Source organism: Castor canadensis, chromosome 15 (genome assembly GCF_047511655.1).
Source record: "Castor canadensis chromosome 15, mCasCan1.hap1v2, whole genome shotgun sequence".
Taxonomy (NCBI): domain Eukaryota; kingdom Metazoa; phylum Chordata; class Mammalia; order Rodentia; family Castoridae; genus Castor; species Castor canadensis.
In genome coordinates this window covers 79562292-79586700 of record NC_133400.1, presented here as the reverse complement: position 1 = coordinate 79586700, position 24409 = coordinate 79562292, and the positions used below count along the sequence as shown (strand labels likewise).

Sequence of the window (24409 nt, the reverse complement as noted above, 5' to 3'; positions counted from 1 at the left end):
ATGTAAATATAATGGTTCTTTCTTAACTACTTACAGATTCAAAGCTTCAATTTTCCTACTTACTTGATTTTTTAAAAAGGGATTATTATTGACTCCAAAATATTAAATACTAACTTTAGTTATTTGTATAGTTATAATATTGGCAAAGTGTTTTTCTACTTCTGTATAAAACCAAGTGAATATTTTAACATGCCTGGCTTTCAGAGTTCAAAAAAGATCCAGAAGAAATAACAATAATTCACTGATTCAGCAATGAATATTAAAAGGGATTTGAATGGCTCACTATTAGAAGTATCAGAAATAGACTCAGACCATTAGAAATATGACTCAGACTGTGACACTAAAAGCTATATGGGAGGAGATGGGCTGTAGTATAAAAAATGCAAGTTTTCTATTTACTGTAATTAATGATTGAATTTGGCTCTTTGGGGGCTTCTGGTTTAAAATGTCTTCTGGCTTCCAAGACTAGATGAAAAAAGTTCTATTATTTATTGAGCAGACACATGTCAGACTCTGCTAATCACCCACTCAGACTATCTTCCCCAGTCAGCACAACACCCTCTCAAGCATATACCAGGACCTTTTTTCCAGATGGAGACACTATAACACAGAAAGATTTGAGCTTGCTGAAATTCGGAGAACTAGGAATACTCAAAGTAGGATTCAAACTCTGATTTCAAACCACAAAGCAAAGCACAAAGAAAAATATAAGGTGACAAATATTTCAATAATACAAAACAGGAATGGATAACACATTGCCAGACTCAAAAGGGATGATGCCAGCTATGAATCTAAGGAGACATATTGGACACCATGCTCAATGCTCATCATCCCTGCCTCTCACTGCCTGGGGCAGAATCAGTGACTAAAGATTATTCAGTCATCCATTTATCACCAGACTTCTGCCTTCAGAAGCAACCAGAGTGCCATTTCCATTCTTGTCCTTTAGTCCCTTTTGTACTCAGAAACTTCAACTCCCAGAAGACAAGTGGGTAGAAATGGGCACATGCAACTCAAGAAAGGTTATTGAATTTGCTATGAGCAGGAACAAAATCAAACACCAGTCTCACTGTATACACATTAGGTGGTGTGACTTTTCATTTTCTCCATCGACAGGGTCAGTGTCTGGAGGAATTTTATGCTCAGTCTGGCTGGATAAGCTATTAGACAAGCAGCAGTGCTCTTAAAGCCACCCCACTCCACCCGCAGGTCTTAGAAAAGGTTTCTTTCTTTCTTGGAAAGTGTTCAAGTAAATAGTGGGTGAAATAATTTATTTGAAGCAGAGTGAAGATGAGAAAAAAATATTGACAATACAAAAATAGTTCAAAGAAATGGAATGTGGACACCATACTAATGAAATAAATTCCGAAAGTGACTCCTTGTTTGAATTTTAACCTTCCCTAGAGAAAGGACCTGCAGACATGATATTTCCTATTCAAAGTCAAATTTCACCATCAGTTACCTCTCATGAAATACACAAATTAACAGCTCCAGTTCATATTGACCTTTAGATATGCAGTCATATCTTTCAACCAACCTTTTCATACTTCATTCTTAAATATGAATGAACAGTCAAGGATCATCAGGCATCTAGGAAAATGTTTAATATAAAAGGCAGAGACTAATATAAGTAAGTAGAATGTAAGAACCTGAAGGAAACTGACCTCAAAAGAAGCAAAATAAAACTTCAAAATTATGATTAACATAGTCACACATATATGACTATATTGAATATAATAACTGATAGGTACATTCTGATAATGATGGTAAAATAAGCCTAATTTCAGGTAGGCATGTTCTGAAAAACTTCATCACTCATGCTCACTTCCCTTAGGGAACTATAAGAGCATTTGCTTCACCAAGGAAAGGAAATTAACCAAGAAAAGGAAATGCATAGTATGATAAAGCCAGGGGGCCAGCCTCAGAGAGCAATAAAGGGGCTTGCAAATATGATGGGGAAGGGAAATCCTGAAATAACAGCTGGCATCCTGCTTGCAGCTGATGAATAACGGTTCAAGGAAGGATATTACCAAAGAAAACAAATGGAACTGACAGGTGTGTTTATTATATAGAGATGTGCACCTAGAGTGGAAAGGGTGTGGAAGAATTAGTGATCAAACACAGAAAACCCAGAAAATGTAAAAATAATGCAACTGTTATTATTATTTGGGAAAAAAAGCAAATGTGGCCATAGTATATCACGTGGCTTAGTTATGAATAGCGTTTACAAAACCACCAAAATGTAAACACTGAATGATAATTTAAATGAAAGCTGTGGCATATGCATTTTAGAAGAGGTGGGAGAGAATGTGAACTGTGAACTCTCTAGGTGCACTTGTGGTGGTAGGAAGCTCATTCCTCACCTTTCGTAGTAGGATGTGGGTAGGTGATGCCCAGGAGCAAAACATGAAAGAGTGGCTTCAGAAATGATGGCATAAATGCCACAGAAGTAACTGAAAGACTGGAAAGTAGAGGCTTTGGCATTAATGATTAATGGGGAGACAAGTAAGGCTTGGTTTGAAATTCATGGTTATTGTCATTTTATTTTTTATTTGAGTTCTAAAACTATGACTTTATATTATCTTTCCTGTAAGACATGTGCTTAGTCTGCTGGTAAAATTCCTAGTAATCACTGCATTAAATATGATTTAAAATATGGAAATAATTTAAAGGAAAAAAAACCTCTTAGTATATACATGAAAATTTTAGTAATGGGTGTTTAGAATTACAAAATTTTACTTATTTTTTCTGAACTCTCAAAATATTATTCAATAACCATCCACATATTTAAAAGCACAAAAGATTGAAGTTAGTATTCAATTGAATTTCTATCACATAACTATGATACATGAAAATTATGCATTGCTCTGAAGAGATAAGAAAATGCACAAACATATGTCATAGTGAGAGTGGTCAATCTTTTTTCTACTTCATCTTTGTCTACATACCTAATTCAATCAATAATGAGAAAACATGTTCCTTAAAATTAACAGTCAGTCTAACATTTCCTGGCTCTTAAATAAGAGAAAACACACAGAGCTCTATATTGTCAATATCTGAGAAAAGACATTTCGATTCTTAAGATATCAGAATTTGGGAAGACTGGAAGGTTGATTGAGATCATTGTAGGGCAATGCAAAGTGATAACAGAATGTCACAGGATGTTTGTATCTTTGAAGTTCATTATCTAGTTGAAGCTATCCAAACTGAAAACAAAAGTGTCTTAGTTTTTAGAAGCTAACAACATTACTTCTACTATTCATTCATTCAGTGATTTTTATGTATGTGATGCACAGGCACTGGGAATTCAGTAGTGAGTGAAACTAAGTGCCTGCCCTCACAGAGCTTACATTTTAGTCACAAGAACAGAAGGTAAACAGATGAGCAAATAAATGTGAGGTATGTCAGCTGATGTGAGGTGCTGGAGAATGGCAATACAGGGGAAGGATAGGCCAGTGTGGGCTCTACTTAATATGGGGAACTTAGGGAAGGCCTCATGGATCAATCACTGGAACAGGGACTGGAATGAAGTAAGGCAGATATCTGGGAGGAGTATTCCAGATGGAGACAATGGAATATGTAAAGACATGATATGTGAGCCTTGTACAGGCTAAGCAAGTTCTCTTCTACTGAGCTGCATCTCTAGGCCCAACATGATCTGATTTAGATTTCAATCCATCCTACCAGCTACTGTGCTGAGAATGTAGGGAGAAGGGTGGAAGTAGAGAGACCAGCTGGAAGCTAATAGAATAATCTAAATGAGTGGTGACGGTGACAGTAGCAGACAGATGAATCATTAGGTTTGGGATATTTTTTAAAGGTACAGCTAGTGGAACTTTTATACAGATGCAACATAGGGTGTGAGAGAAAGGATTCCAAAACAGACATGAAGATTTTTTGACCTGAGGAATTGGAAGTTGTAAGTTACTAAGATGACAAAGAGTGCAGAAAGGGCCAAGTTAGGTATAGAAGTGCACTAACATTAATCTAATCTATCTATATTTGTACAAATGTGCATATCTATGTACACATACACATATATGTGTGTGCATTTGTGTGCATAACAATACTCAGTTAACAATATGTTTGTTATTCACACTTGTGGATCTTATTTGCTTTCTTTGCAGAGGGAAGCTAAGAGTGCTGAGGACACTTCTAACCAGTTGAGCTTGGCAACAGGGAGGGCTGCAGTGCTGGTGTCCTGGAAGGAATCCCTTAATACTTCTGGCAGAGAACAGTGATAATGCAAGACCACTCATCTGCTTAAGGCTATTGATGGTGACTTGTGCTGTGATTCTGGTCGCCTTCATCTATGTCTTGCCCTTAAGCTTAGCTTTTTTCTGCTTCTTCTCTTTTGAGAGATAATGATTATTTGCTCTAAAAATTTATGCTATCTATGATCCTGTTGTACTCAGTGACAATAGTTATTGTCTTAAAACAGTGCTTGCAGTTATTTTGGCAGTTTATGGTGATTTCATTCTATCTAAAATAACTAGAATTTGTCAGAGATACTGTTGCATAAATGGCAATATTCTGACCCAGTTTTCAGACGATTTATAGGTCAGTAAACTCCCTCCAGAGTAGAACATGATACCCCTGACTAAAGGGAACACTTACAATCACATGCTCATTGTCACAGAATGGGTGAGCTTCTAGCCTGAGGTCGTTAAAAGTTAGGATGATCTTCTTTCCTTCTGGTACAGTGATCCTCCATTCGCAGAACCAGCCATGTGGGTTTGGATTCGGGTAGTTGGGAGACGTAAATGTTCCAGTGGACAACTGTAAATCTCCACCACACGCTGAAAGCAGGAAATAAAATAGAAACTTCCCATCAAACCAAAATGATTCCCTCCACAAGGAATGCTTTAAAACAAAAGCAATTTAAAAATTCTTCTTCTAGACAAATTATTACTCTTGATTATCACTATATGAATTTTTAAAGGCTGGGACCAGGGCATCATGCATGTTGGCTCTGCCCCTGAATCAACATCTCCAACCCCTATTTATCTGTACATGTATCTGAGCACTTTTAGACAATATCTGTAACCACTTCTCATCTCTGTTACTATTTATCTCACTTCTATGGATGACAGTCCTGGCCTTATTTTAATTATTACCATGGTTCAAGATATATGAAATACCAATAGATACAGTGAACTTAGGAAGACTAAATTTCCAATTTTTTAGACATTATCCTTATTTCACCTGAGTTTGTCAGGGCATTGAAGAATGTGAGTTCTGGGTAATTGTGGAACTAAAGAACTGTTTTTCTTCAGATAGGCCTCATGGTATAATTCTCATCTCTTACTAAATCTCTCACAGTACTAGTTACTTTCCTTTGTAGCACTTATCACAGTGGTAATTTCTCATTTGTTACTGTGACGGATTAATATCTACCTTTCTATTAACCATAGGGTTAAGAAGACAGGGTCATGTTTTATTTTTAAAATAATCCAATACCAATGCCTAGCATGGCATCTACCCACTGCAAATGATCAATAATTTTTTAAATGAATCGGTGAACTCACCTTCCATGCTGGATTGAAATTGCAGTCTAAATCCTGAAGCAGTTAGAGAGCCATCTGTGACAAATCTGACTGTGGCGACATTGCTAGTAGTGTCTATCAGGTCAGGAATGCTGTTTCCACAGAATCTTCCCAAAAGACTTCCTGTGAGGGTTAAAGAATAAATAAATAAACAAATAAATAAATATATGTATATGTATATACATATACAGTTTTATACACACACACACACACACACACACACACACACACAAATGATTGATTTCTTTTAACCTCTACTTGAGGCATTCTGCACACATGAGGAAAATAGTAAGAGAAAAAAACCTGTCTGTGAAGAAATGGTAACCACCATTAGGAAAACCAGAAAATCATAATTAAAAGTCAGTTTATTCGAGTTTATGAAGATGTATAAAAATAATATAACCAATCAGGGAAAGGATATTTCAGCACAGTAAGGAAGGCTTGTTCATGTGGTTAAAGAAATGGTCTCAGTCAACAGAGAGACAAGTGTGCATCTGATATGGTCACCTTTCCTCTCCTTATACGACAGGACAGCAACAACTGCATGTGGCCCTGAGGGGTCTCAGCAGGAACAGGATGCCTAACCAAGCACAGCACTGTCTCAGCATGGGCTCCAGGACGAGTTACATAATGACACTGGGGGCTTTGGGCATCCATTGAGAATGGGTAAAATCAAAGGAGGGACAGAATTGGTGATGCTGCCCAGAGCTAATTAATCCGCATTTTTCTGTAGAGAGTAGGTATACTTTTACTTTTCTTGCATGAAAAGAAATTTCACAGGCTAAATAAGTATATGAGAAAGTTAAGACCCTAAAAGACAGAAGACATATTGCACTGACCAGAGGTAAGGTTTTCCCAGATCTCCACAAAGTCTTTTTCACAGCTAGCAGAATTCTGAAGGTCCAGATCTTCAAAACGGATGGTGAGATAGTGTTCTGAGAGGCCCTGGAGCTGCCACTGGCAAAATAAATTGTTTGGATACGGCAGGGTTGGGTATCCAACACTTTCAATGACTCCACTCTGCCCTGTTACTGTTCCTCCACACTGGGCTACAGAAAACGAAAGGAACAATATTCCATTACAGATTTTTTTCTCTGATTAAGCCAGCATTTAAAAAACTTTTTAGGTGCCAAGTGACTATAAGTCAAAGTCATAAAAATTCTGAAAATCATTGGTGAAGCTTTCCTTATTATTTGAAATCTACTGTAGATGCAAAGAGAAATAATATCACAAGTCCAATCAATCATGGGAAATGGAAAATGACTAGTGAATGGCATATTCTGTAATGTCACATTAAGTCTCATAGGACAGTAGGTAAGAGCCATAAGTTGCAAGTAAATTTCAAGAACCAACTGATATGGTACACTTACTGTCTTGTGTTAATGATTCTAAACACTGTCCAAACTCAGCTGGAAGAGATACTAAGCTGGTGATGGTGGCCATATCTAGTTTTAGTATCAATTAAACAGTGTGCTGCAATAACTGGTACTTCAGGGTCTTGAAAATTATTATTTGATTGCCTCTTATCAGCTCGATGCAATAGCTAAATTGAATTATATACAATTTGACTCAGAATAGACTTACAGTATAGGCTAAATAGTGTTACAACGAGGCTTTCTGAATTTTTGCTGTATTCAATATTTGTTTGGATAATGTCCAGACACACCAGATATTAAATTATATGCCATTGTTACCATACTGGAGTGAATCTTCAATATGTATATTTATCAACCATTTTTTAAAAAAGGAAATCAAACTCTGAGGGGATATATTTGCTTTTAGTCAGTAACTGATTTGGCACTGAAGACTTAGAAGGAAAAAAAAAAAACTCAGTTACCCTATCAATGAAAAGGAGATGCAAGTCACCATTCTAAAAATAGTGGTTTGATTACTAAATACTTTCACTATGTGAAGTAACACCACATTTATTTTATGGTAAGAGGAAGAAATAGAATTTGATTTAACTGAATGTATTTTTCACAAAACAAGCTAGGGAAAATATGAAATATTCAAATTTACTAAAAATAGTGTTTTAATATGACAATGAAAGAAGACATTAATATTGGTAAGTGACTTTGTGGTTTTAAACATTATACTTCTTTCTATCATTAAAATAATTCTTAAAATTAGGCAGATAGCTGGGCACCAATGGCTCACACCCATAATCCTAGTTACTTGGGAGGCTAAGATCAGAAGGATTGTGGTTGAAGGCCAGCCCAGGCAAACAGTTATCAAGATCCCACCTCCAAAATAACCACAGCAAAATGGAGTGGAAGTGTGGCTCAATCAGCAGAATGCCTTCTTTGAGAGCATCTGCTTGGTAAGTACTTAAGCCCTGAGTTCAAACTCTAGTCCCACCAAACAAAAAAATTAGGTGGATAAACTTTTTTTTAAAAGGCATATTGTCATTAAAAGTTTTAATGTATTCATTCTGCTCTTACTTTCCTATTTAATTTTTTTAATGTAGTTACCTATGGAATATTTGGCCTTGAATCCCACGTGGGTGGTGCTGCTGCCAGACTGGAATCTCAAATACATCACCTCTCTTGAGGACAACTGACTATTGGGTAAAGATATCCCACAAAATTTGGAAAGCACTGGTGCATTTGAATCAACTCCATCCCGCAACTCAAGGTAACTCGAAGTACAGCTAAAGTGAGGAAAAAAAAAAAACTTATGTTAAATGTATAAGGTCAATTGCTTTGACTTATTTTGACTTTGAAGGCTTCCCTCACTTTCTTCAAGGACATTATTAAATTGTCCTTTCTGTAGCATAAGACCCTTCGACAGAGTCAGTTAGAGTTTCAATGTCCTTTTTAAATGCTGTGTATTTTCTAATGATAATACAACCTTTCATTAGTAGCTCAAGAAGGCAGGTTTTACATGTACTACACTGGAGAACAGTTACTTGCCTTCCATATCCTGGGTTAATTTTACAACTATAACAGTCATTTTCAAATTGACCCCTATGATTTCAGCAAAACTAGTATTTCATTTCACATGATAATTTGGTATGTTTCACATGAGAAAGATGAACTCTTTCTTGGCAGCTCTATGACCAGGGCTAATGGGGAGTCTCAGCTGGAATTTTCAGTATCCATAAAAGAAGACAAATCTTTACCTAATGTTTCCCTGAGAAAGCCAAACCAGCAAATTAATGCTGAGTAAACGGAAGAATAGAATTGTAGCTGGTGTCCAGAAATGGTAAGCAAAGTTTTGCATTACACATGCGTTCATGAAAAGAGAAAACCATGGAGGGGAGTATTACAGATTATGAGGTTTTCCTTTGTTTTTTACATAGTAAGGCATACTTTATGAGGAGTAATCCTTAAGAATCTTTATTAAATCAAGGCTGAGAAATTGTACTATGATTGCTTTAATGTTATGTCTGACACTAGTGACCCCTGGTGCCACCTCACACAAGTTCTCATTTGTTAAACATATATTTATCATCTATGATATTGACTGTGAAGTAGGGCAAATGAGTACTCATCTACCAGAGGCATTATCTTTTCCTGTGGGAGAAAGAATGGCTCACATAAATCTCAAATAGCCGCCCTCAGTGTCTCCTGGTGAATGTGTCGAGGGTCATGAGAGACAATATCTGTGTATATAATCTGCTCAGCTGATGTGAGAGTGACTGCCAGACAAGATTTTGAGGCTGGCAGCATTAAACTTGTCCTTTTGTCCCCAGATTTCCTATGCAGTATGTACTGCTGAGAAAAGGAGAAATAAATTGTTCATTACAAAATACTGACTTTGGATAGGAGAAACACTAAAATGGAGTGACCTACTTGGGTGTTTCTTCAATATCGAATTGATCTTCAAATTGCAGCCTTATGCTCTTTCCTGGAGGGGCTGCTATGATCCAAATGCAATCGATGTGCTGGGGATAACTGGCAGGATAGTTGGGAGAGGTAACGTATCCAGTAGAATCAGCATCATGGATGTAGACATTTCCCCCACAGGCTGTGAGGAAAGACAATATAATCAATCTACAGTCTGGTGCAGGAAGACACAGTCAACTCCTACAGTCATTTTTTAAAGTCAATCTGTCTGAATTTCCAGGCTCAATTTCCTTTCATGTGTTATTATCTTTATGTTCTCCTTAAACAAATTCTCAATTTGCTAGTGACTGAGCTACCCGGTATGTCAGTTTTTAACTTGCCAAACCTTGTATTCTTATTGGAAACTTCATTCTTTCTTAAAACCAACATAAAAATGATGACAAGCAGTGCATGCAGCATCACAGAAGCATAAATCCAGATCAGTTCCTGAGATGGGCATGTAAGTACATGAGCAGGTATAACTTCCCACTGCCTATTGAGCCCAGTGGACTTTTGCAGAGCTATGATCTTGATGCACTTAAAGCTAAGCAGATGTGTGATTTGTATAACTCTGTGGGCATTCTTTCATTTTATTTCTTCAGGACTGAGAAGCATTTGAAGAGCAAGAGATCAATAATGTGAAATAATTTATTGGCCTTTTTTGCAAGAAGATGAAAGAGCCTTTTATACTTCCTTTTCTAAAGCACCAAAGCATTATATGAAATATTTCCTTTTATCAATAAATGAAAGGAAATTTATTTGGCAATTTCAGCAAACAAACTACTCAGGCACAAACACATTTACAGTGCCATGAAATTAACCTGTCCAATGACTTAACTCAAGCAATATTTATTTCCACAGTCAGTCTGTCACTTGTAGTCACATCTTGAATTTTAACATTAACTAGAACTATCTCTGAAACCCTGAATTGCAAACCCCTTCGATAGTCTTTAACTCCCCTGGCCCATGTCTTTCCTTCAGACTCCCCTTGCAAAATTCTATGATTGTGTTTAATTCAAGCCATTCATGGAAATTGATACCACTGAAAATATATGTTCTCTGATCTCAACTTTACTGAACAATTTGTCCATTACTTTTCATATGAACTATAACAGTCAGTTGAAACTTTATTCCCTTAATACTTTATTTTCCCCATTCCCTCTTGATTCTTAGCACACTACCTGGAGTTCTGCCTAAAAAAGAAAATAAAAGGAATCAGATGAGAATCATGTCAATTTGTAATCCCTCATCTGTTACCATCCTCAGTAAATTCATCTGTACCTCTGTCCTCCCTCTCTGGACACCAACATTATCTTCCTGCATCTCTGGATCAGGTTTCCATCCCATCTGTCTTCTCTAGGATCGTCTTATTCTTAACCTCTCTCCTGCTATGGGGTCAATCTCAATCTCTGCCTTCATTCCTCAAACCTATCAAGCACACTAGATCAAACTCTCATTTACCTCAAAGTCATTTACCCAAAAATCTTTGCTTAATCCTTATTTTATATCCATAGCATGACCACATCTTCCTTTTTCTTTTTTTTCATTTGTGTCCCTTAGTCTCACAGACGCCAAGCTCTTCTCCTCCTCCTTTCAATCCTATCATCATTTCTCCTGTGCCCCTTGGGTACTACTTTCTAGGGTTTTCTTGACACTGCTTGAGATACCTAAGAGTCTTTCTGTAGGTCTTTCATATTCTTATTCTGACTCAGCCCCTGATTAATGCCATATATCCTCAAGACTTGAACTACAACCAGTCCGCAGAGTCCCATATTTACGGATTTAGTCTAGATCTCTCTTCTCATGTCTAAACCTCCACATCGTGTTCCAGTAGCCTGCTGGACATTTCCACTGGATGTAATTCAGAGATTTCAAACTGAATATGTCTCAGGCATTGTCTGTGAGCCATCCAGAGCTCCATACATGAGTGAGGGTTGTCACCTCCCTATCTACCTCTGCTGACTTGTTTTTCTCCTTAGTGCTTTACCATGTTACATTAGCTATTTTACTCATTTATCATCTGTATTTAAAAGCTAAAGTAAAGGCTGGCAGGGTGGCTCACATGACAGAGAGCCTGCCTAGCAAGCGTGAGGCCCTGAGTTCAAACCCCAGTACCATCAAAATATAAGTAAATGAACAAAACTAAAGTTAAACTCAATAAGGACATGGATTTGGTTTCCTGCTGAATCACCAGGATTTAATTCAGTGTCTATCACATGGAAAGGTCTTGTAGAGGGCATGGTGGTTCATGTCTGTAATCCCAGCCCTTAGGAAGCTAAGGCAGAAAGATTCAGAGTATGAGACCAGCACAGATTACAGAGCAAGACTGTATTTCAAAAAAAAGTTGTATGAATGTACCCACCAAGCCAGAAACCCAAAAGTTACTCATAGCTCTTCCATCCTTCATCTCTCCTTCCACATCAAAGGGACCTCCAAATCCACTCAGTTCTGTATTTATAATATTTTTGAATAACCCGTCTACCTTCTTACTGCCATTGCCTTAGTTTAGGACCTGATAATTTTTTTTTCCTGAATAGTCTTTTAAAAGGTCTCTCTCACTTTAGTCTTTCCCCCCTCCAAAATGTTCTCAATTATGCAGCCAACTGATGTTTCTAATCTAATTATGCAATACATGATCTTTCAATGGCTCCCCGTAATCTTCTAGCTAACATTTTATCTCCTTGGGGTGGTATTCCGGGCTCGTACAATGATAATCCCTTCCTTCCTTAGCACTGTATTTACTTCCTTTTGAAGAGCTCCAACATTAGTAAATTCTTTCAAAACTGCAAATAAGTCTTACTTTATAACTAAGATTTCTATGTTGCCACATCCTTTCTCATTCTGGAGGCCTCTTTAGGGGGCCTTCTTTGATCGCTTCAGTTAAATAGATTTTTATCCTATGTGTTTACAGTTCCTGATCTATTTCTCCATCTGGCAGTTATTATGCCGTGTAATAGTTGTACCTATTCACTAGACCCAAAGCACTATCCTCTGATAATGTTAAGTACCGGGTGAAATCCCATCCCATTCACAAGTCAGCCACAAAGCCCAGCATAAAGAAGGGGAAGGAAGGGAAGCTCCCAACCTATAAAGCAAAGGCACTGGCACTACACACCTGTTCAAGCTCCCTCCGTGCCAGAGCTGTGTGACTGCGGAGTGAACAGTCTATTACTTGTCTCGGTCCCTACTCACAGATAATTTTTTGTGTGACAGCTGATTGAAACTTTATTTCCTTTCCTTTCCCAAAATGATGGAATGAAGCTGGCAATTTAAATTCTCACATTTGGGGAAATGTACGATGGTTTCACTGAGATTAATGTATATTTTGAAATTTATTCAAGAGTCTGGGATTAAGGTCATAAAATCATCTTGAAATCCATACCATCTAATTGTGAGGGGACGAGCAAAGATTTACTATCATTATTTCCCTTCCTGACACTACTCCCTGTTTTTTGAAGCTACTCCTATTTATTTACTTATTCAGTTAAACACTGTTAAGAAGTAAATGTCACAAAAAATCAAATCATTACAGAAGCATTAAATACAATTATAATTAACTATAATTAAATAAAGGTGATTAAATAAAGGTGATTAAATAGATAATAATAGAATCATAGGGTTTGTGTTCATTTAAAAGGTAACATACAAATGATTACAAAATAAGGCATCATAAGCCTTACAGTGTTTTTATAACTAGGTTTAACTTATAATGGAATGCATCCAATAAGATTGGTTCATTTTGTACACATGGTGAATTTTACTTTGTCACTGACTAGAAAAAGCTAGAGAAGTCCAAACCTTAGTGTATTTATCTATAAAATGGAAATAATGATACTTTCCTTTAAATGTGAAACCCCTTACTATGTACAATTTATTATACACAAATAAAATGTCTTCCAAATTATCCATTATGCATGTTTGTGCATGTATAAAACTGTGTGTGTGTGTGTGAGTTCAAAAAGTAGTCACATTGAGATATTTAATATACAGGCATATAATGAGAGCTCAGTGATGGGAAGCTATTCTTATTAATGTCATTACTGTACTCTTAGTTCAGAAAAGAAAAATTTGCATGTTTTCTCAAATCCATTTAAACAAGGAAGCCAACCAACTGAGGGGAAGTGCAAGTATACCTCTCAATGGCAATACTTACCTAAACTCTTTGCCTCATATGTGATCTTAAATCCTTGCCCTCCATTATTGTTATTGTCAGAAATAAACTGAACAAACATTTGATTGTCTGATGTGAACAGAGTTGATGAAGGTCGACTGCCACAAAAATGACCATTTCCTCCCTGGGGCCCCAAGGGTGGAGATGAGATATCTGGTCCATTTTTTAGCTGAAAAGACATATTAATTGCATTAATTCCTTTATATTGTGAAAGATGGAGTGAAAAAGTCCTATCAATGTAGGTCTCAAGAGAGAAAAATCATTGCTTTGTTTTCTAAGTAGTCTGCAGAAACTTATAAAGGGTAGCAACAAGACCTACCAGCAAGTGATCCCCATGGTTGCAAGAAGAATCTTCATTTGGAATCTGGAAGGGCTGTTCAAAATGGACGGCAATAGACAGACCAGTCTGGGCCAGGACATGCCAAGAGCAGCTGAGGTTGGGAGGGTAGGTCTCTGGGTACTTGGGGGATGTGATAATCCCTCTGTCTGCATGCAAATATCCACCACAGCCTTCCCAAGAAGAAAGAAAAAAAGGTCGGTTATTTAAGTACATACAACTAGATTTTCATGCTTTCCTGTTTTTCTTGGGGGCTTCTTGGGTGTAGGCAATACAAGTGAGATTTGAAATTAATTGGGACCAAAGTGTAAATGATTAGCACAATAAGCACTGAATGAACACACACTATTGGTACCCATGAGGTTGTTGTTGTTAAGATCTGGGTTATAGAGGTAAGCAATGGAGACAAATCACTTCAATAAAGTTTACAGATGAGGAAAATAAGTAATTAACTAATATACAGTCTATAAAAAATAGTGCTAAGTCCTATAAAGGAGAAGCAAGGGGGAGAAGGAGAGGCATACTATATCATCTGGGAAGTTAGAGAAGGTCATACCCTTGGGGTAACAACTGAGCAGAGACCTGGATGAAATGAGGAATCAAGCCAGGTGGTCTTATAGAAGAAGAACATTCCAGCTCAAAAATCAATGTAAAGGTTTGATATGTTAAGAGGGACATCATGGAAGTCAGAATGGATGATGCAAAATGAGAGATCCAAAAAAGTAGCATGGCTAGGTCACACGGGAAGAAGAATGGACTTGTTCTGAGTAAGAAAAGGAAAATATTAAGAGCTTTTAACATCAGAATGGCACCATCTGATTTAAATTATAAAGTGATCACTGTCTGCAGTACTCAGACTCCAAGAGGCAAGGAGCAGGGAAAAGCAGAGACAGAAAATCCAGTAAGAAGGGGATTGCTTGAGTTCAAGAACAGGTAATAGAGGCCTGGACAAAGACAGTAGCAGGAAAAATGGAGAAAAGTAGTTGGAATCTCCCAGTGGAGAGTAGAACCATTGGGATTTGTGTATGTTTAGGATGTAGGGTATGAGAAAAAGAAAACTCAAGTATGACATCAAGATTTTGTGCTTAAATAAATGTACTTGCCATTTACTAAGATTATAAAGAGTGTGGAATGAGCAATTTTGTGAGAGAAAGAAAGGGTGGGAAGCCAAAGTCCAGTTTGCACATCTTTAGTTTGAAATACCTTCTAGACATAGAGCTCTTGAGTGTGTACATATACATATGTAACACAAGTATGCTTATATTTTATATACATGCATACATACATGTCACAATGGTTTTACCCTCACTACACATACACACACACACATATATACACACACACACACACACACACACACACACATACAATGATGAGTTGACACAAATACATAGATGACAGAGGGAGAAAGAGAGAGAGGGTGGGGGACACTGGAAGTTAAAGAAGAGGTTTGAATGACACAGACAGATCTTCAAGTGAGCAAGGAAAACTGACACAAGTTAAATTGCAGAGGTGTAAATCTATCTTAAATCTAATTCTAAAGCTCAGTCTCTTAAACCACTACACAACCTGCTTGCATTAAGTATGAGAAAGATAATTTTCTTCAGTAGCTACAAACTTTATGAAAGTCATCTATAACAATGAAGGAAATATAGTTATTTTTAATGTTAGGTTGAGAGTCTACTTTAAAATTATGTTTTTCATACATAACAGTCTTCTAATAGTCTGTGAACTGTTTCTTTAATTTCAATCTAGTTTATATTTAAAGTTATTACTGTCAAGTTTTGATTATCATGGGACACATAGCATCTCCTATACTATACACATTCTCTGATTCATCTAAGTTGTATTTCAAGAACAGATATTTCCTGCTAACCCTTGAATGGTTGATGTCAACCAAAGGGCTTATGAAGATACTGTCTATATTATGTTTGCTGGTTATTTCTTGGATTGAAGATAACTCTGACTTACTGCTCCATTGATGTGTTATGTATATTGTTATCTTCCAGTTCCAGCCCTCAGCCAGGCTGTGCCTACCCTGAACACACCTTCATTGGAGGTGAAATGCCCCACTCAGAGACCCAAAGATAGGATACTGCTTTGTACAACCTAGTCACAGTGCTATGTATTGGGACTTGGTTACTAATGCATCCTGAGGTGGCAGAGACTTGTGTCCTCTGATTTATAACCCATGTCCTGCATAGAAAAATGAGTTGGGTGTATTAGGGAGAGAGATATGAGAGGAGAGGAGATAACAAATGTCACATTACTCTTGTGAAAGGAGGCATTGAAACCTGCTCCCACGACGCTGAGGTCAGAGGTGAAGCGGATAAACATGTATTCTCCAGTGGACCGGATGGGCCCGGGGATCTCTCTGCCACAGAGCACAGCTAGCTGCTGGGCCCTGCTATTGTCTCCTGTGACCAAAGAAAGGAAATATCAGTGTGAAAACACAATGTCTTAAGAATTCACTTCACCATCATTTGCAGCCCAGCCAAAGTGGTGAGCACATTTTTCTCAGAACACCAGAGTTTCTAGGAGATAATAGGATTCTTAAAAAGGATGCCACAGGGTGACAGCAGACTGGTTCCAGCTTGCCATGGGGCTGTCTGCCCTTTCCTTTACTCTGCTCACTAGAGACTTCTACAGTTCCCACTGTCTTTCTGAAAACTGGCCGCCAATTCTTCCTAGCACTAAAACTCCAAATCAGAGTACATGAGACTGAGAAGTGATCAAGGGCCTGTGTTTATGTGAGTGTTAATTAGAGACCTTGTCCTTGGTTATTCTGACTGTTGAAGGTCAAGTTCCTATCGTATCCTTAGCCTCTGTTCCTGGACTAATGGTAGGAGGTCAGTCTCCAAGAGGTGTGCTGCTTCAACTGAACCCTTTTTTCAGCTAGAGTGGGATTTTAAAAACTTTTCATTTGTCTTATGCTTGTTTTGTTGTAATAGTGTGGAGACTAGGAAATGTTCCAGCCAGAGCAGCCCCTATCAAGAGACACGCAGGAGGGATACATCACTTGATAGCCCCTTTCTTTTTGCTTCTCTTGGATATAAATTTCCATCAGAGCAACTGTTCTAGCTAGGATCAGAATGGAGGAAAGGGGATTATGGCAGACTTGGATTTCTTTGCTAGGAAAATACATTGGTTTGGTGGTTTGGTTGCTTTGTTTTGACTTGTTTTATTTCTCTAAGATAGAGAATAAGTTTTAAGTTTATAAAATGTAAAATTTGAATTTTTTGACAGTAGTGGGGTTTGAACTCAGGACCTCAGCTGGCTAGGAAGCATTCTATCACTTCAGCCAGCACTTTTTTTGCTTTAGTTTATTTTTCAGAGACTGTCTCATGCTTTTTCCCAGGGTCAGCCTCAGGCAATGATCCTCCTACCTCTGCCTGTGACATAGCTGGGATTATAGATGTGAACCACCACATCTGGCTTGCTTTGTGAGATAAGGTCTTGCTAACTTTATGCTCAGGCTGGCCTTGAACCACAGTCCTCCCAATCTCTGCCTCTTGCATAGCTACAAAAATTGAATTTGAGGCATGAGAAAATTTTCTCTTTTGTACAAAAAGCAAAATAAATCTTTTTTTTGCACTGACCTTAAAACTCATTTATCCTTTTCTCTAAATAATTGCTTTATTGATTAATGCATTGATTAGTTGCTAGATAACCCAGTAACTACCAGATAGCTTGTTTCTCACCCACTTCCCAAGTCTAGATATTAAATTTTAGGGCATTTCTAGATCCTTCTAGATCTTTAAAAATAGAATACAGAAGAAATAAGTCCAATCTTTAAAGAAAGGGGAAAGCCAAAGTATCATAATGGACAAGACTAGAAGGTAACTTGTCTAGACCGTCCTGCTCATTTTTAGAGCTGTGGAAACTGAGGCACCAAGATTGTAAAAGCCTGAAATTTTATTGAGCAATTACTATGAAATCAGTTTGAATGACTTACACATAATCTTTTACTTTCAAAATAACATTGTTAAGTAGGAATTATCATTCTCTCCAGGAAAATGAATCTCAGAGGGAATGCAAGTTATATTGTTATATTCAAGGGCAAAGAGCATAGAAGTCAACAATAATTTTAACCTGGCAGGTTAACTACAGATGCCCCCAAACTAGGCCATAAAATGATTCGTCTAAGATCATAAACAAAGTACATTTCATTTATCAGTAGATATATGAACTACTGATCTTCCTTCCTTCCCTCTTTCTTTCTTTCTTCCTTCCTTCCCTCACTTTGTTTCTTTTTCATTCTTCCTTTTTAAAACCTTTTTCTAAGCTCATGGAATCTCAGTTTGGAGGAATCTCTGGTATGCGAAATTTGTTGGTGACTGGTCTGGAAAAGACTGATTCAGTTTTAAACAAAAATGCAGAAGCAGGCAGGAAGTGATTTCATCTCCCAGCAGTGATGAAGGATCCTCTCTGGATGGCCCAGGAATGTTCACTACCACTATGGCCAAGGGCAAGGGGCCTGGGGTGACTGGTCAGTTGTATATGTGGTGTATCACTGCTTGTGGCCAATTGGCTTTAGATATTTGCTTCAGAATGTCACATGTCCCTGCTGATGAAGCAAAAAAAGCAGTGGTGCAAAAAACAAGTAATTGAAGCAGCATTTACAATTTAATTCCAAAAAAATTAACACTGTGAAAATAAAGAAAATACTCACCAACTGACCCATGGTAGCTACTCAATAACTTTTTTTAAATGAATAAATAAGCAAATGAAAAAGGAGTGAAGTTATCAGGTATCTATCCATGTTTGTGATAAAAAGGAATCTATATGGATTTGTCATCACAACTGCTTTAAAATAGTTTTGTTTGGGCATATACCTCAATTTGAGAGCTCTTGCAAGTAACTCTAAGTCCGAGCATGGACAATGTAAAACATCTCTTAGCAATGACTACCTAAGTGGTTGAAAACGTAACTATTCTGAATTCTGCATCTGCAAAATGCTTGGACTTCTGCTAGATTTTTGCATTTATTACTTTCCCCAATCCCCATAAAAAGCTCATGGGGTAGGAATTTGTCTCTTACAAATGATAAAAGAGGTTTGGACTCATTTAGTGACATGCAAGCTCACACAGAAGAAAGGTAACACTTCCTTGGGTCTATGAACAAAAAGCAGCACAATAGATGGTAGCTTTTAAAGAACAACCACAATTTACTTCATTGTTATTTACCTAGTGAAGTATTTTTGAGCCTTCTACTGGGTTCTGAACACTAAGTATAAGTGTGCAAAGATGCACCCATTTCATTACATGAAAAATTTTAAATTTAACATCCACAGGAGCCCAATGATGTCAGAGAAGAAAACAGTTCTGGGCAATGTGTTGATGGCTGGTTGTGGGTAGGAAACAGGGCAGGGTTCAACACCTCATTGTGTGTGATTGATGTGGTCTTAGTGTCCAGCCTTTAGTGAGGGGACAAAAGCACCTCCACAATTTTATTTTTCTTACTTGAGGGGAGGGCATCTAGGAATGAGGACCTAAGAAGGCAAGAGTCTATGAATTAGCAGCCTGTGGGCCAAATGCGAACACATCTTTATTTTTGCTGAGAATCTTCATTTCTACCAAGTTTCCAGCTGATGTTGACACTGCTGACAAGGGGAAACACTAATGATGAGGCCATGGTCTCCCTGTAGTCCTTCTCTTCAGCCCATTCAAATTGTGAAGCACAATTTTGTGGATGTTGCATATTAGTATTATTCATGCCCCTCAATCACTGCACAACACCACCACACAGGCTTGTAAAGGAAAATGTGCAACAATATTACCTCTTTATTCTACCTATAGATTCTAAGGGCAAGAAGAATCAAATACATTGTATTTTTCACTTGGATCTTAAAGCCATAGGCATAAAATATCAATATTTATTGCCAAGGCTTCTCAATTATAAAAGAAATAAAAGTATCACTCTGAAAATTGAGACTATTATTTCCTCAGGCCTCTCAAAAAGTCTTTGCATTCTCTCAGGAACATTGTGAGATCCCTGATATTTTGTAACAGGAAATTTAAACGCTTTCTTTACACGCTTTAGAAATTGTACCTGTGAAATTCCAAACAGAATGGATGGTGGCAGTATACAAGCATGATGATAACTGAACACAACTATGTGTCAGAGTCGAGAGCATATTTTTTAAATGTTTCTCACCATCTCTTATCATAAGCCTATCATATGCACATGTTCGGTGAGGTTCAATGTCCAACGAGAGGATGTTGAGTTCCACCGTAGAGTCAGGAGCGTAGATAAGCCATGTACAGTCAACGGCATTGTAGTAGTTCTCAGGCCAGCCCGGGGAGAAAAGAAAGATGGGCAGATCTCCTGTTGTCAGGTACCCACCACAAGCACCTGTGGAGTGAAAAGCAATACCTTTGAAATACCTGTAATGGAAAAGAAACCAAAACCTTTTCACTTTTAAGTGACAGTGCTATAAAGAACAGATCCTATCTAGGGTGTTGGTACCAGTGGGAGAGAGGCAGGTATCAGAAGAGGGTTGTGGCGGGGTGAATATTGTACAAATACTGTATATACATGTATGTATATGGAAAAATGTATCTATTGAGACTATTCCAGGAATGGGGGAAAGAGGGATAAAGGAGAATGATGGAGGTGGTGAATTCAACTCTGATATATTTGATATCTTATAAGAACTTTTGCAAATGCCACAATGTATTCCCCCACATCAGCACAATTTACAAAAAGAAAAAGGAAAAAAAGAAAAGAAGCAATCATTCAACTTTCTCAAAGAAATCAATAAATATTTTATTAACTCACTGATTTAGTTGTCCATGATTTTTCTTTGGGGTTAGAAAAATACATTGTGTTCTACTTTTTCAACAAAATTTTTGTCACACAACTCATTGATTATTGAATGGTTATTTGTTAAGCATAACTAAGTATGTATAGAATAATCTCTCCCCAGTATAATTGGGAGAGAACTATACCCATGGTTTACCTAGTTCTCATATATCTTCATTTTTTAGCATAGCTATTCATCACATTACTTATATCCAGATAATTTCAATTCCTATTTTATAAGTTGAGACACTCAAAAAAGATGTGTGCAGGCTATATTTTTTCAATACATAACAGTCTATTGCACCATAACTCACATGCTATAAAAATTTTCCTTTGTAAGGTGTGTCATTCTGCAGTCTTTACTACATTCAAATATCCTGCAACTATCCTCATCATCTAACTTCCAAACATGCTCATCACCACAAAAGAAACTTCATCCCCATAAACACAGCCCCTATCAACCACCAATCTACCTTCTGTCTCTATGGACTTGCCTACCATCACATATCATTGAAGTGGAATCTTACAACAGGTGGCCTTTGTGAGTGGTTTCTTTTACTCAGCATCATGTTTTCCAAAGTTAATCTGTATTGTTGACTGTATCAGTGTTCCCTTCAATTTAAGGCTGAATATCACTCCATTGTGTGGAGAGTACACCATGTAATTTCTCCATTTATTGATTAATGGTGATTTGGGTTGCTTCTCCTTTTCCATTATTTTTTATGAATAATGAGAAATCTGCATTATCAAGAAACATATTTTTATAAAATGTAGAATTTATGAATATAAAAAGGCATCTGTACATTTAGAGGAAAGGCTTTGGGACTCCACTTTTGTGTTTGTGAGTGGACACTTTGAAATGTTGGCCTGTAAGTATCAGTCCCAAAAAGAATTTCATTCACTACCAGAAAGAAGAAAATCAAGGTGATGACAGGCTTTGTGAGTTTTCACTGAAGCAAACTTATAAAAATCCTTGGCTCAAATGGTGCCAAAGGTTTGATAATAGCTATTATTTTTTTCTGAAGGACTCTTCTTCTTTTGAAAAGAAACCCCCACATACTACTAATGATTAATTTTCAGAATGCTTACTGTATGTCTGGAACTCTGTTACTAAAGTATTTTCAAGCAAAGGGCTTATGCTACTGAGTTACAGGTTAGCTTTCATGTGCATCGATGCATTGTTATGAATGGATGCCCTATGTGTAATAAGTGTGTATGCATGTACAGATTGTGTGTGATTGTAAATTTATGAATAAACTAAGCTGTGCATGTGTGCCTCTGTCCATGATAAAATGTAGCCCATGGATGCACAGTACCTGTTTTTGTGCTGTCCAATACACAGGGAGTAGAAAAAAAGAAAAAAAAAATTTCATTCACTACCAAACATACCTGTAGCAATGGTAGGTGAAGAGTCACCGGGAACATCTATTGCAAACCACTCCAAAAGGAATCCCCTCCCTGACACTGAAGAGTCAGAAGAAAACTGAAATGTCAAAGAATTTCTGCTGGAGCTAAAAGATTCTGTCTGGGTACCACAGTAAGTTCCGATTAGGCGGGAATGAATGTCAATACCATCATAAATCTACATGTAAAAAAACAGACAACAGAGCATTACAATTAAGCAATTACTTCTATCTTTTCGTAAAAGCAAAAATGTTAACAATGCTTTATGCTGTTATAATTTTGCCATAATGAAAAAAAACCCAAAATATTTCAGTTTAAAACAGAAAGTACCATTAAATGTAAAATATTATTGTAAATAATTTAAGGTTTTAAAAATACTTATTGCTTCATTGCAGAATTATTAACATGCTCTGTGGGATGTTGCTTATTAGGTGATTTACAGTAAAATTTGTGGGAAGAAAAGAAGAAATTAGGATGGCTATGCAGCATCGATACTTAATAAACGTGCTTTGAGGCCTTAAAGGGAGGACTGGAGAAGAAAGAAGGAAAAACTAGGAAGAGGCAAGGTTTAATGAGAGAAAGCAGACATGTATCCTAAAAGTTTCTATTTCCGAAGAATGAAAGAACAAGAAACCACAGCAGGGCTCAGTACATTCAAAGCACGTAGTATTGCTTTCATTTGGTGTTAAATATTAAATTATCTATTTAGAGGTACATTTTGTGAGAGTTTCCAAATAATTGGCAATAATCTCATTGCAACAGTTACTATAAGGTTCTGTACTGAGCTTCATTTTTTCAAGTTATACAAGAATTATTTCAGGTACGTGGTCTTATTCAAGGTACAGAGTATTGAAGATGAGTAAGATGGGATTCCGGCCTTCAGAAATTTGATACTATTGCTGGAATTGATACAATAGCCAATGTTTGGATGGTAATGGCCATAAGTTTTGTAATTGTATTTATTTATTTTTATACCATCCCTTGAAGTTTTAACACTCTAACATAAGGAAAATTAGGATTATGGAATTTAAAATAGACTAAATCCTTAAGACACGCGTGCATGCTTAAACAAAACCAACTGGTAAATTACAACAATGCTTTCTCAATACTGAGTAGAAAATAATAAATGTAATAGTGAAATTACCTTAATACAGGTGATGGTGGGGCAATAACTATGATATGGGGGAGCCCATCTCATATGTTTTTCAATTGCTTGAACAGGCATTCTTTTGGATTTACTTTTGCCAAAAATAATTCATCAAAATTTAGAACCATCAATTGCACATGGCAACTCACCCGTAATCTGTCATAGTAGCAGTTCTGTGTTGTTTCGATGTCCATCTCCAAGATTCTACCATGGATAACTTGAGACATGTTCACATTCACTGTCCATTTGTAATTGGAGTGATGGGGATAATTTCCGGGCCAAAAGGGAGAGGCGATTTTCCCATGAGTTCCCACAATATTATCATTGCCAAATACTAGGAGGGAAAACAAAGTAGTAAATCAGACCACTTAGAAAGGCTCCTTAATCAAACGGAACAACAAAAAAAAAAACAAAAATAAAAGGCAAGGGCTGTTGAAAAGGATGGGCTTTTAATTGACTGTGATTTCTTTTCTGAGAACTGAAAGAAATACTGCTTCCCTTTTGGTGCCTGGACTACCTATTAACTCCTTGGAGAAGGGTGATTCTGTGAGTGGAACTTCAACAACTTCCAGACTTCAGAGGGCTTTGGGAGGGGATATGTCACCCCCACTCCCTAATTTTACTTTACCTGCTTCACTTCGTTTAACAAAACAAAGAAACTTTTTTCTTTTTAAATTCCTTAAGAGAAACTGAACATATAGAATATTCAATTATAGAAAAGTTAAAACTAAAATTACTTAACTTTTTTTGTATTGGAAGAACGCCATGCAGTATAATATCTGAGCACTTAAGTCAATCTAAAAATAATATGTCTTTAATTTGAAGAATGCAGAATTTATATGATCAAATGAAACACATTCAATAGAAATATGCCATGTCTTAACTATATTAGAAAAATGTATCATAGTGTCATGAAAAAATAATTTGATGTTAGGTAGAAACTGGAGCTTAAAGAGAATATTAGAACCATCAGAATGTTCTCCCTTGTTCTTAATGAGCCATTCACATATAGTTTAGCTTTTCCAGTATTTTATATAATAAAGTAATTCCACAAGGCCAATATGGAAGAAGAAACAGAGAGTTTAGGACTGCTCTTGCTAAATGAGTTATTGAAAATTTTCTTCCCATTACTAACTTGAAGGACATGTTTTGGAAACCATTCCTGACATGAAC

At 37.0% G+C, this 24409-nt stretch overlaps 1 protein-coding gene across 1 annotated transcript in view; it reads right to left on the bottom strand.

The window, feature by feature from the left end:
* Positions 1 to 24409, bottom strand: part of Cubn (cubilin) — a 253945-nt gene that overhangs the window by 68488 nt on the left and 161048 nt on the right. The window contains exons 38-48 of the mRNA XM_074056589.1: positions 23386 to 23570; positions 22075 to 22267; positions 20038 to 20235; positions 16152 to 16298; positions 13864 to 14054; positions 13527 to 13713; positions 9341 to 9515; positions 8018 to 8196; positions 6386 to 6595; positions 5529 to 5669; positions 4618 to 4799 (exon numbers count right to left, since the gene is read on the bottom strand). Coding sequence (XP_073912690.1) covers positions 4618 to 4799; positions 5529 to 5669; positions 6386 to 6595; positions 8018 to 8196; positions 9341 to 9515; positions 13527 to 13713; positions 13864 to 14054; positions 16152 to 16298; positions 20038 to 20235; positions 22075 to 22267; positions 23386 to 23570 — 1988 coding nt within the window. The remainder of the gene's footprint in view (positions 1 to 4617; positions 4800 to 5528; positions 5670 to 6385; positions 6596 to 8017; positions 8197 to 9340; positions 9516 to 13526; positions 13714 to 13863; positions 14055 to 16151; positions 16299 to 20037; positions 20236 to 22074; positions 22268 to 23385; positions 23571 to 24409) is intronic.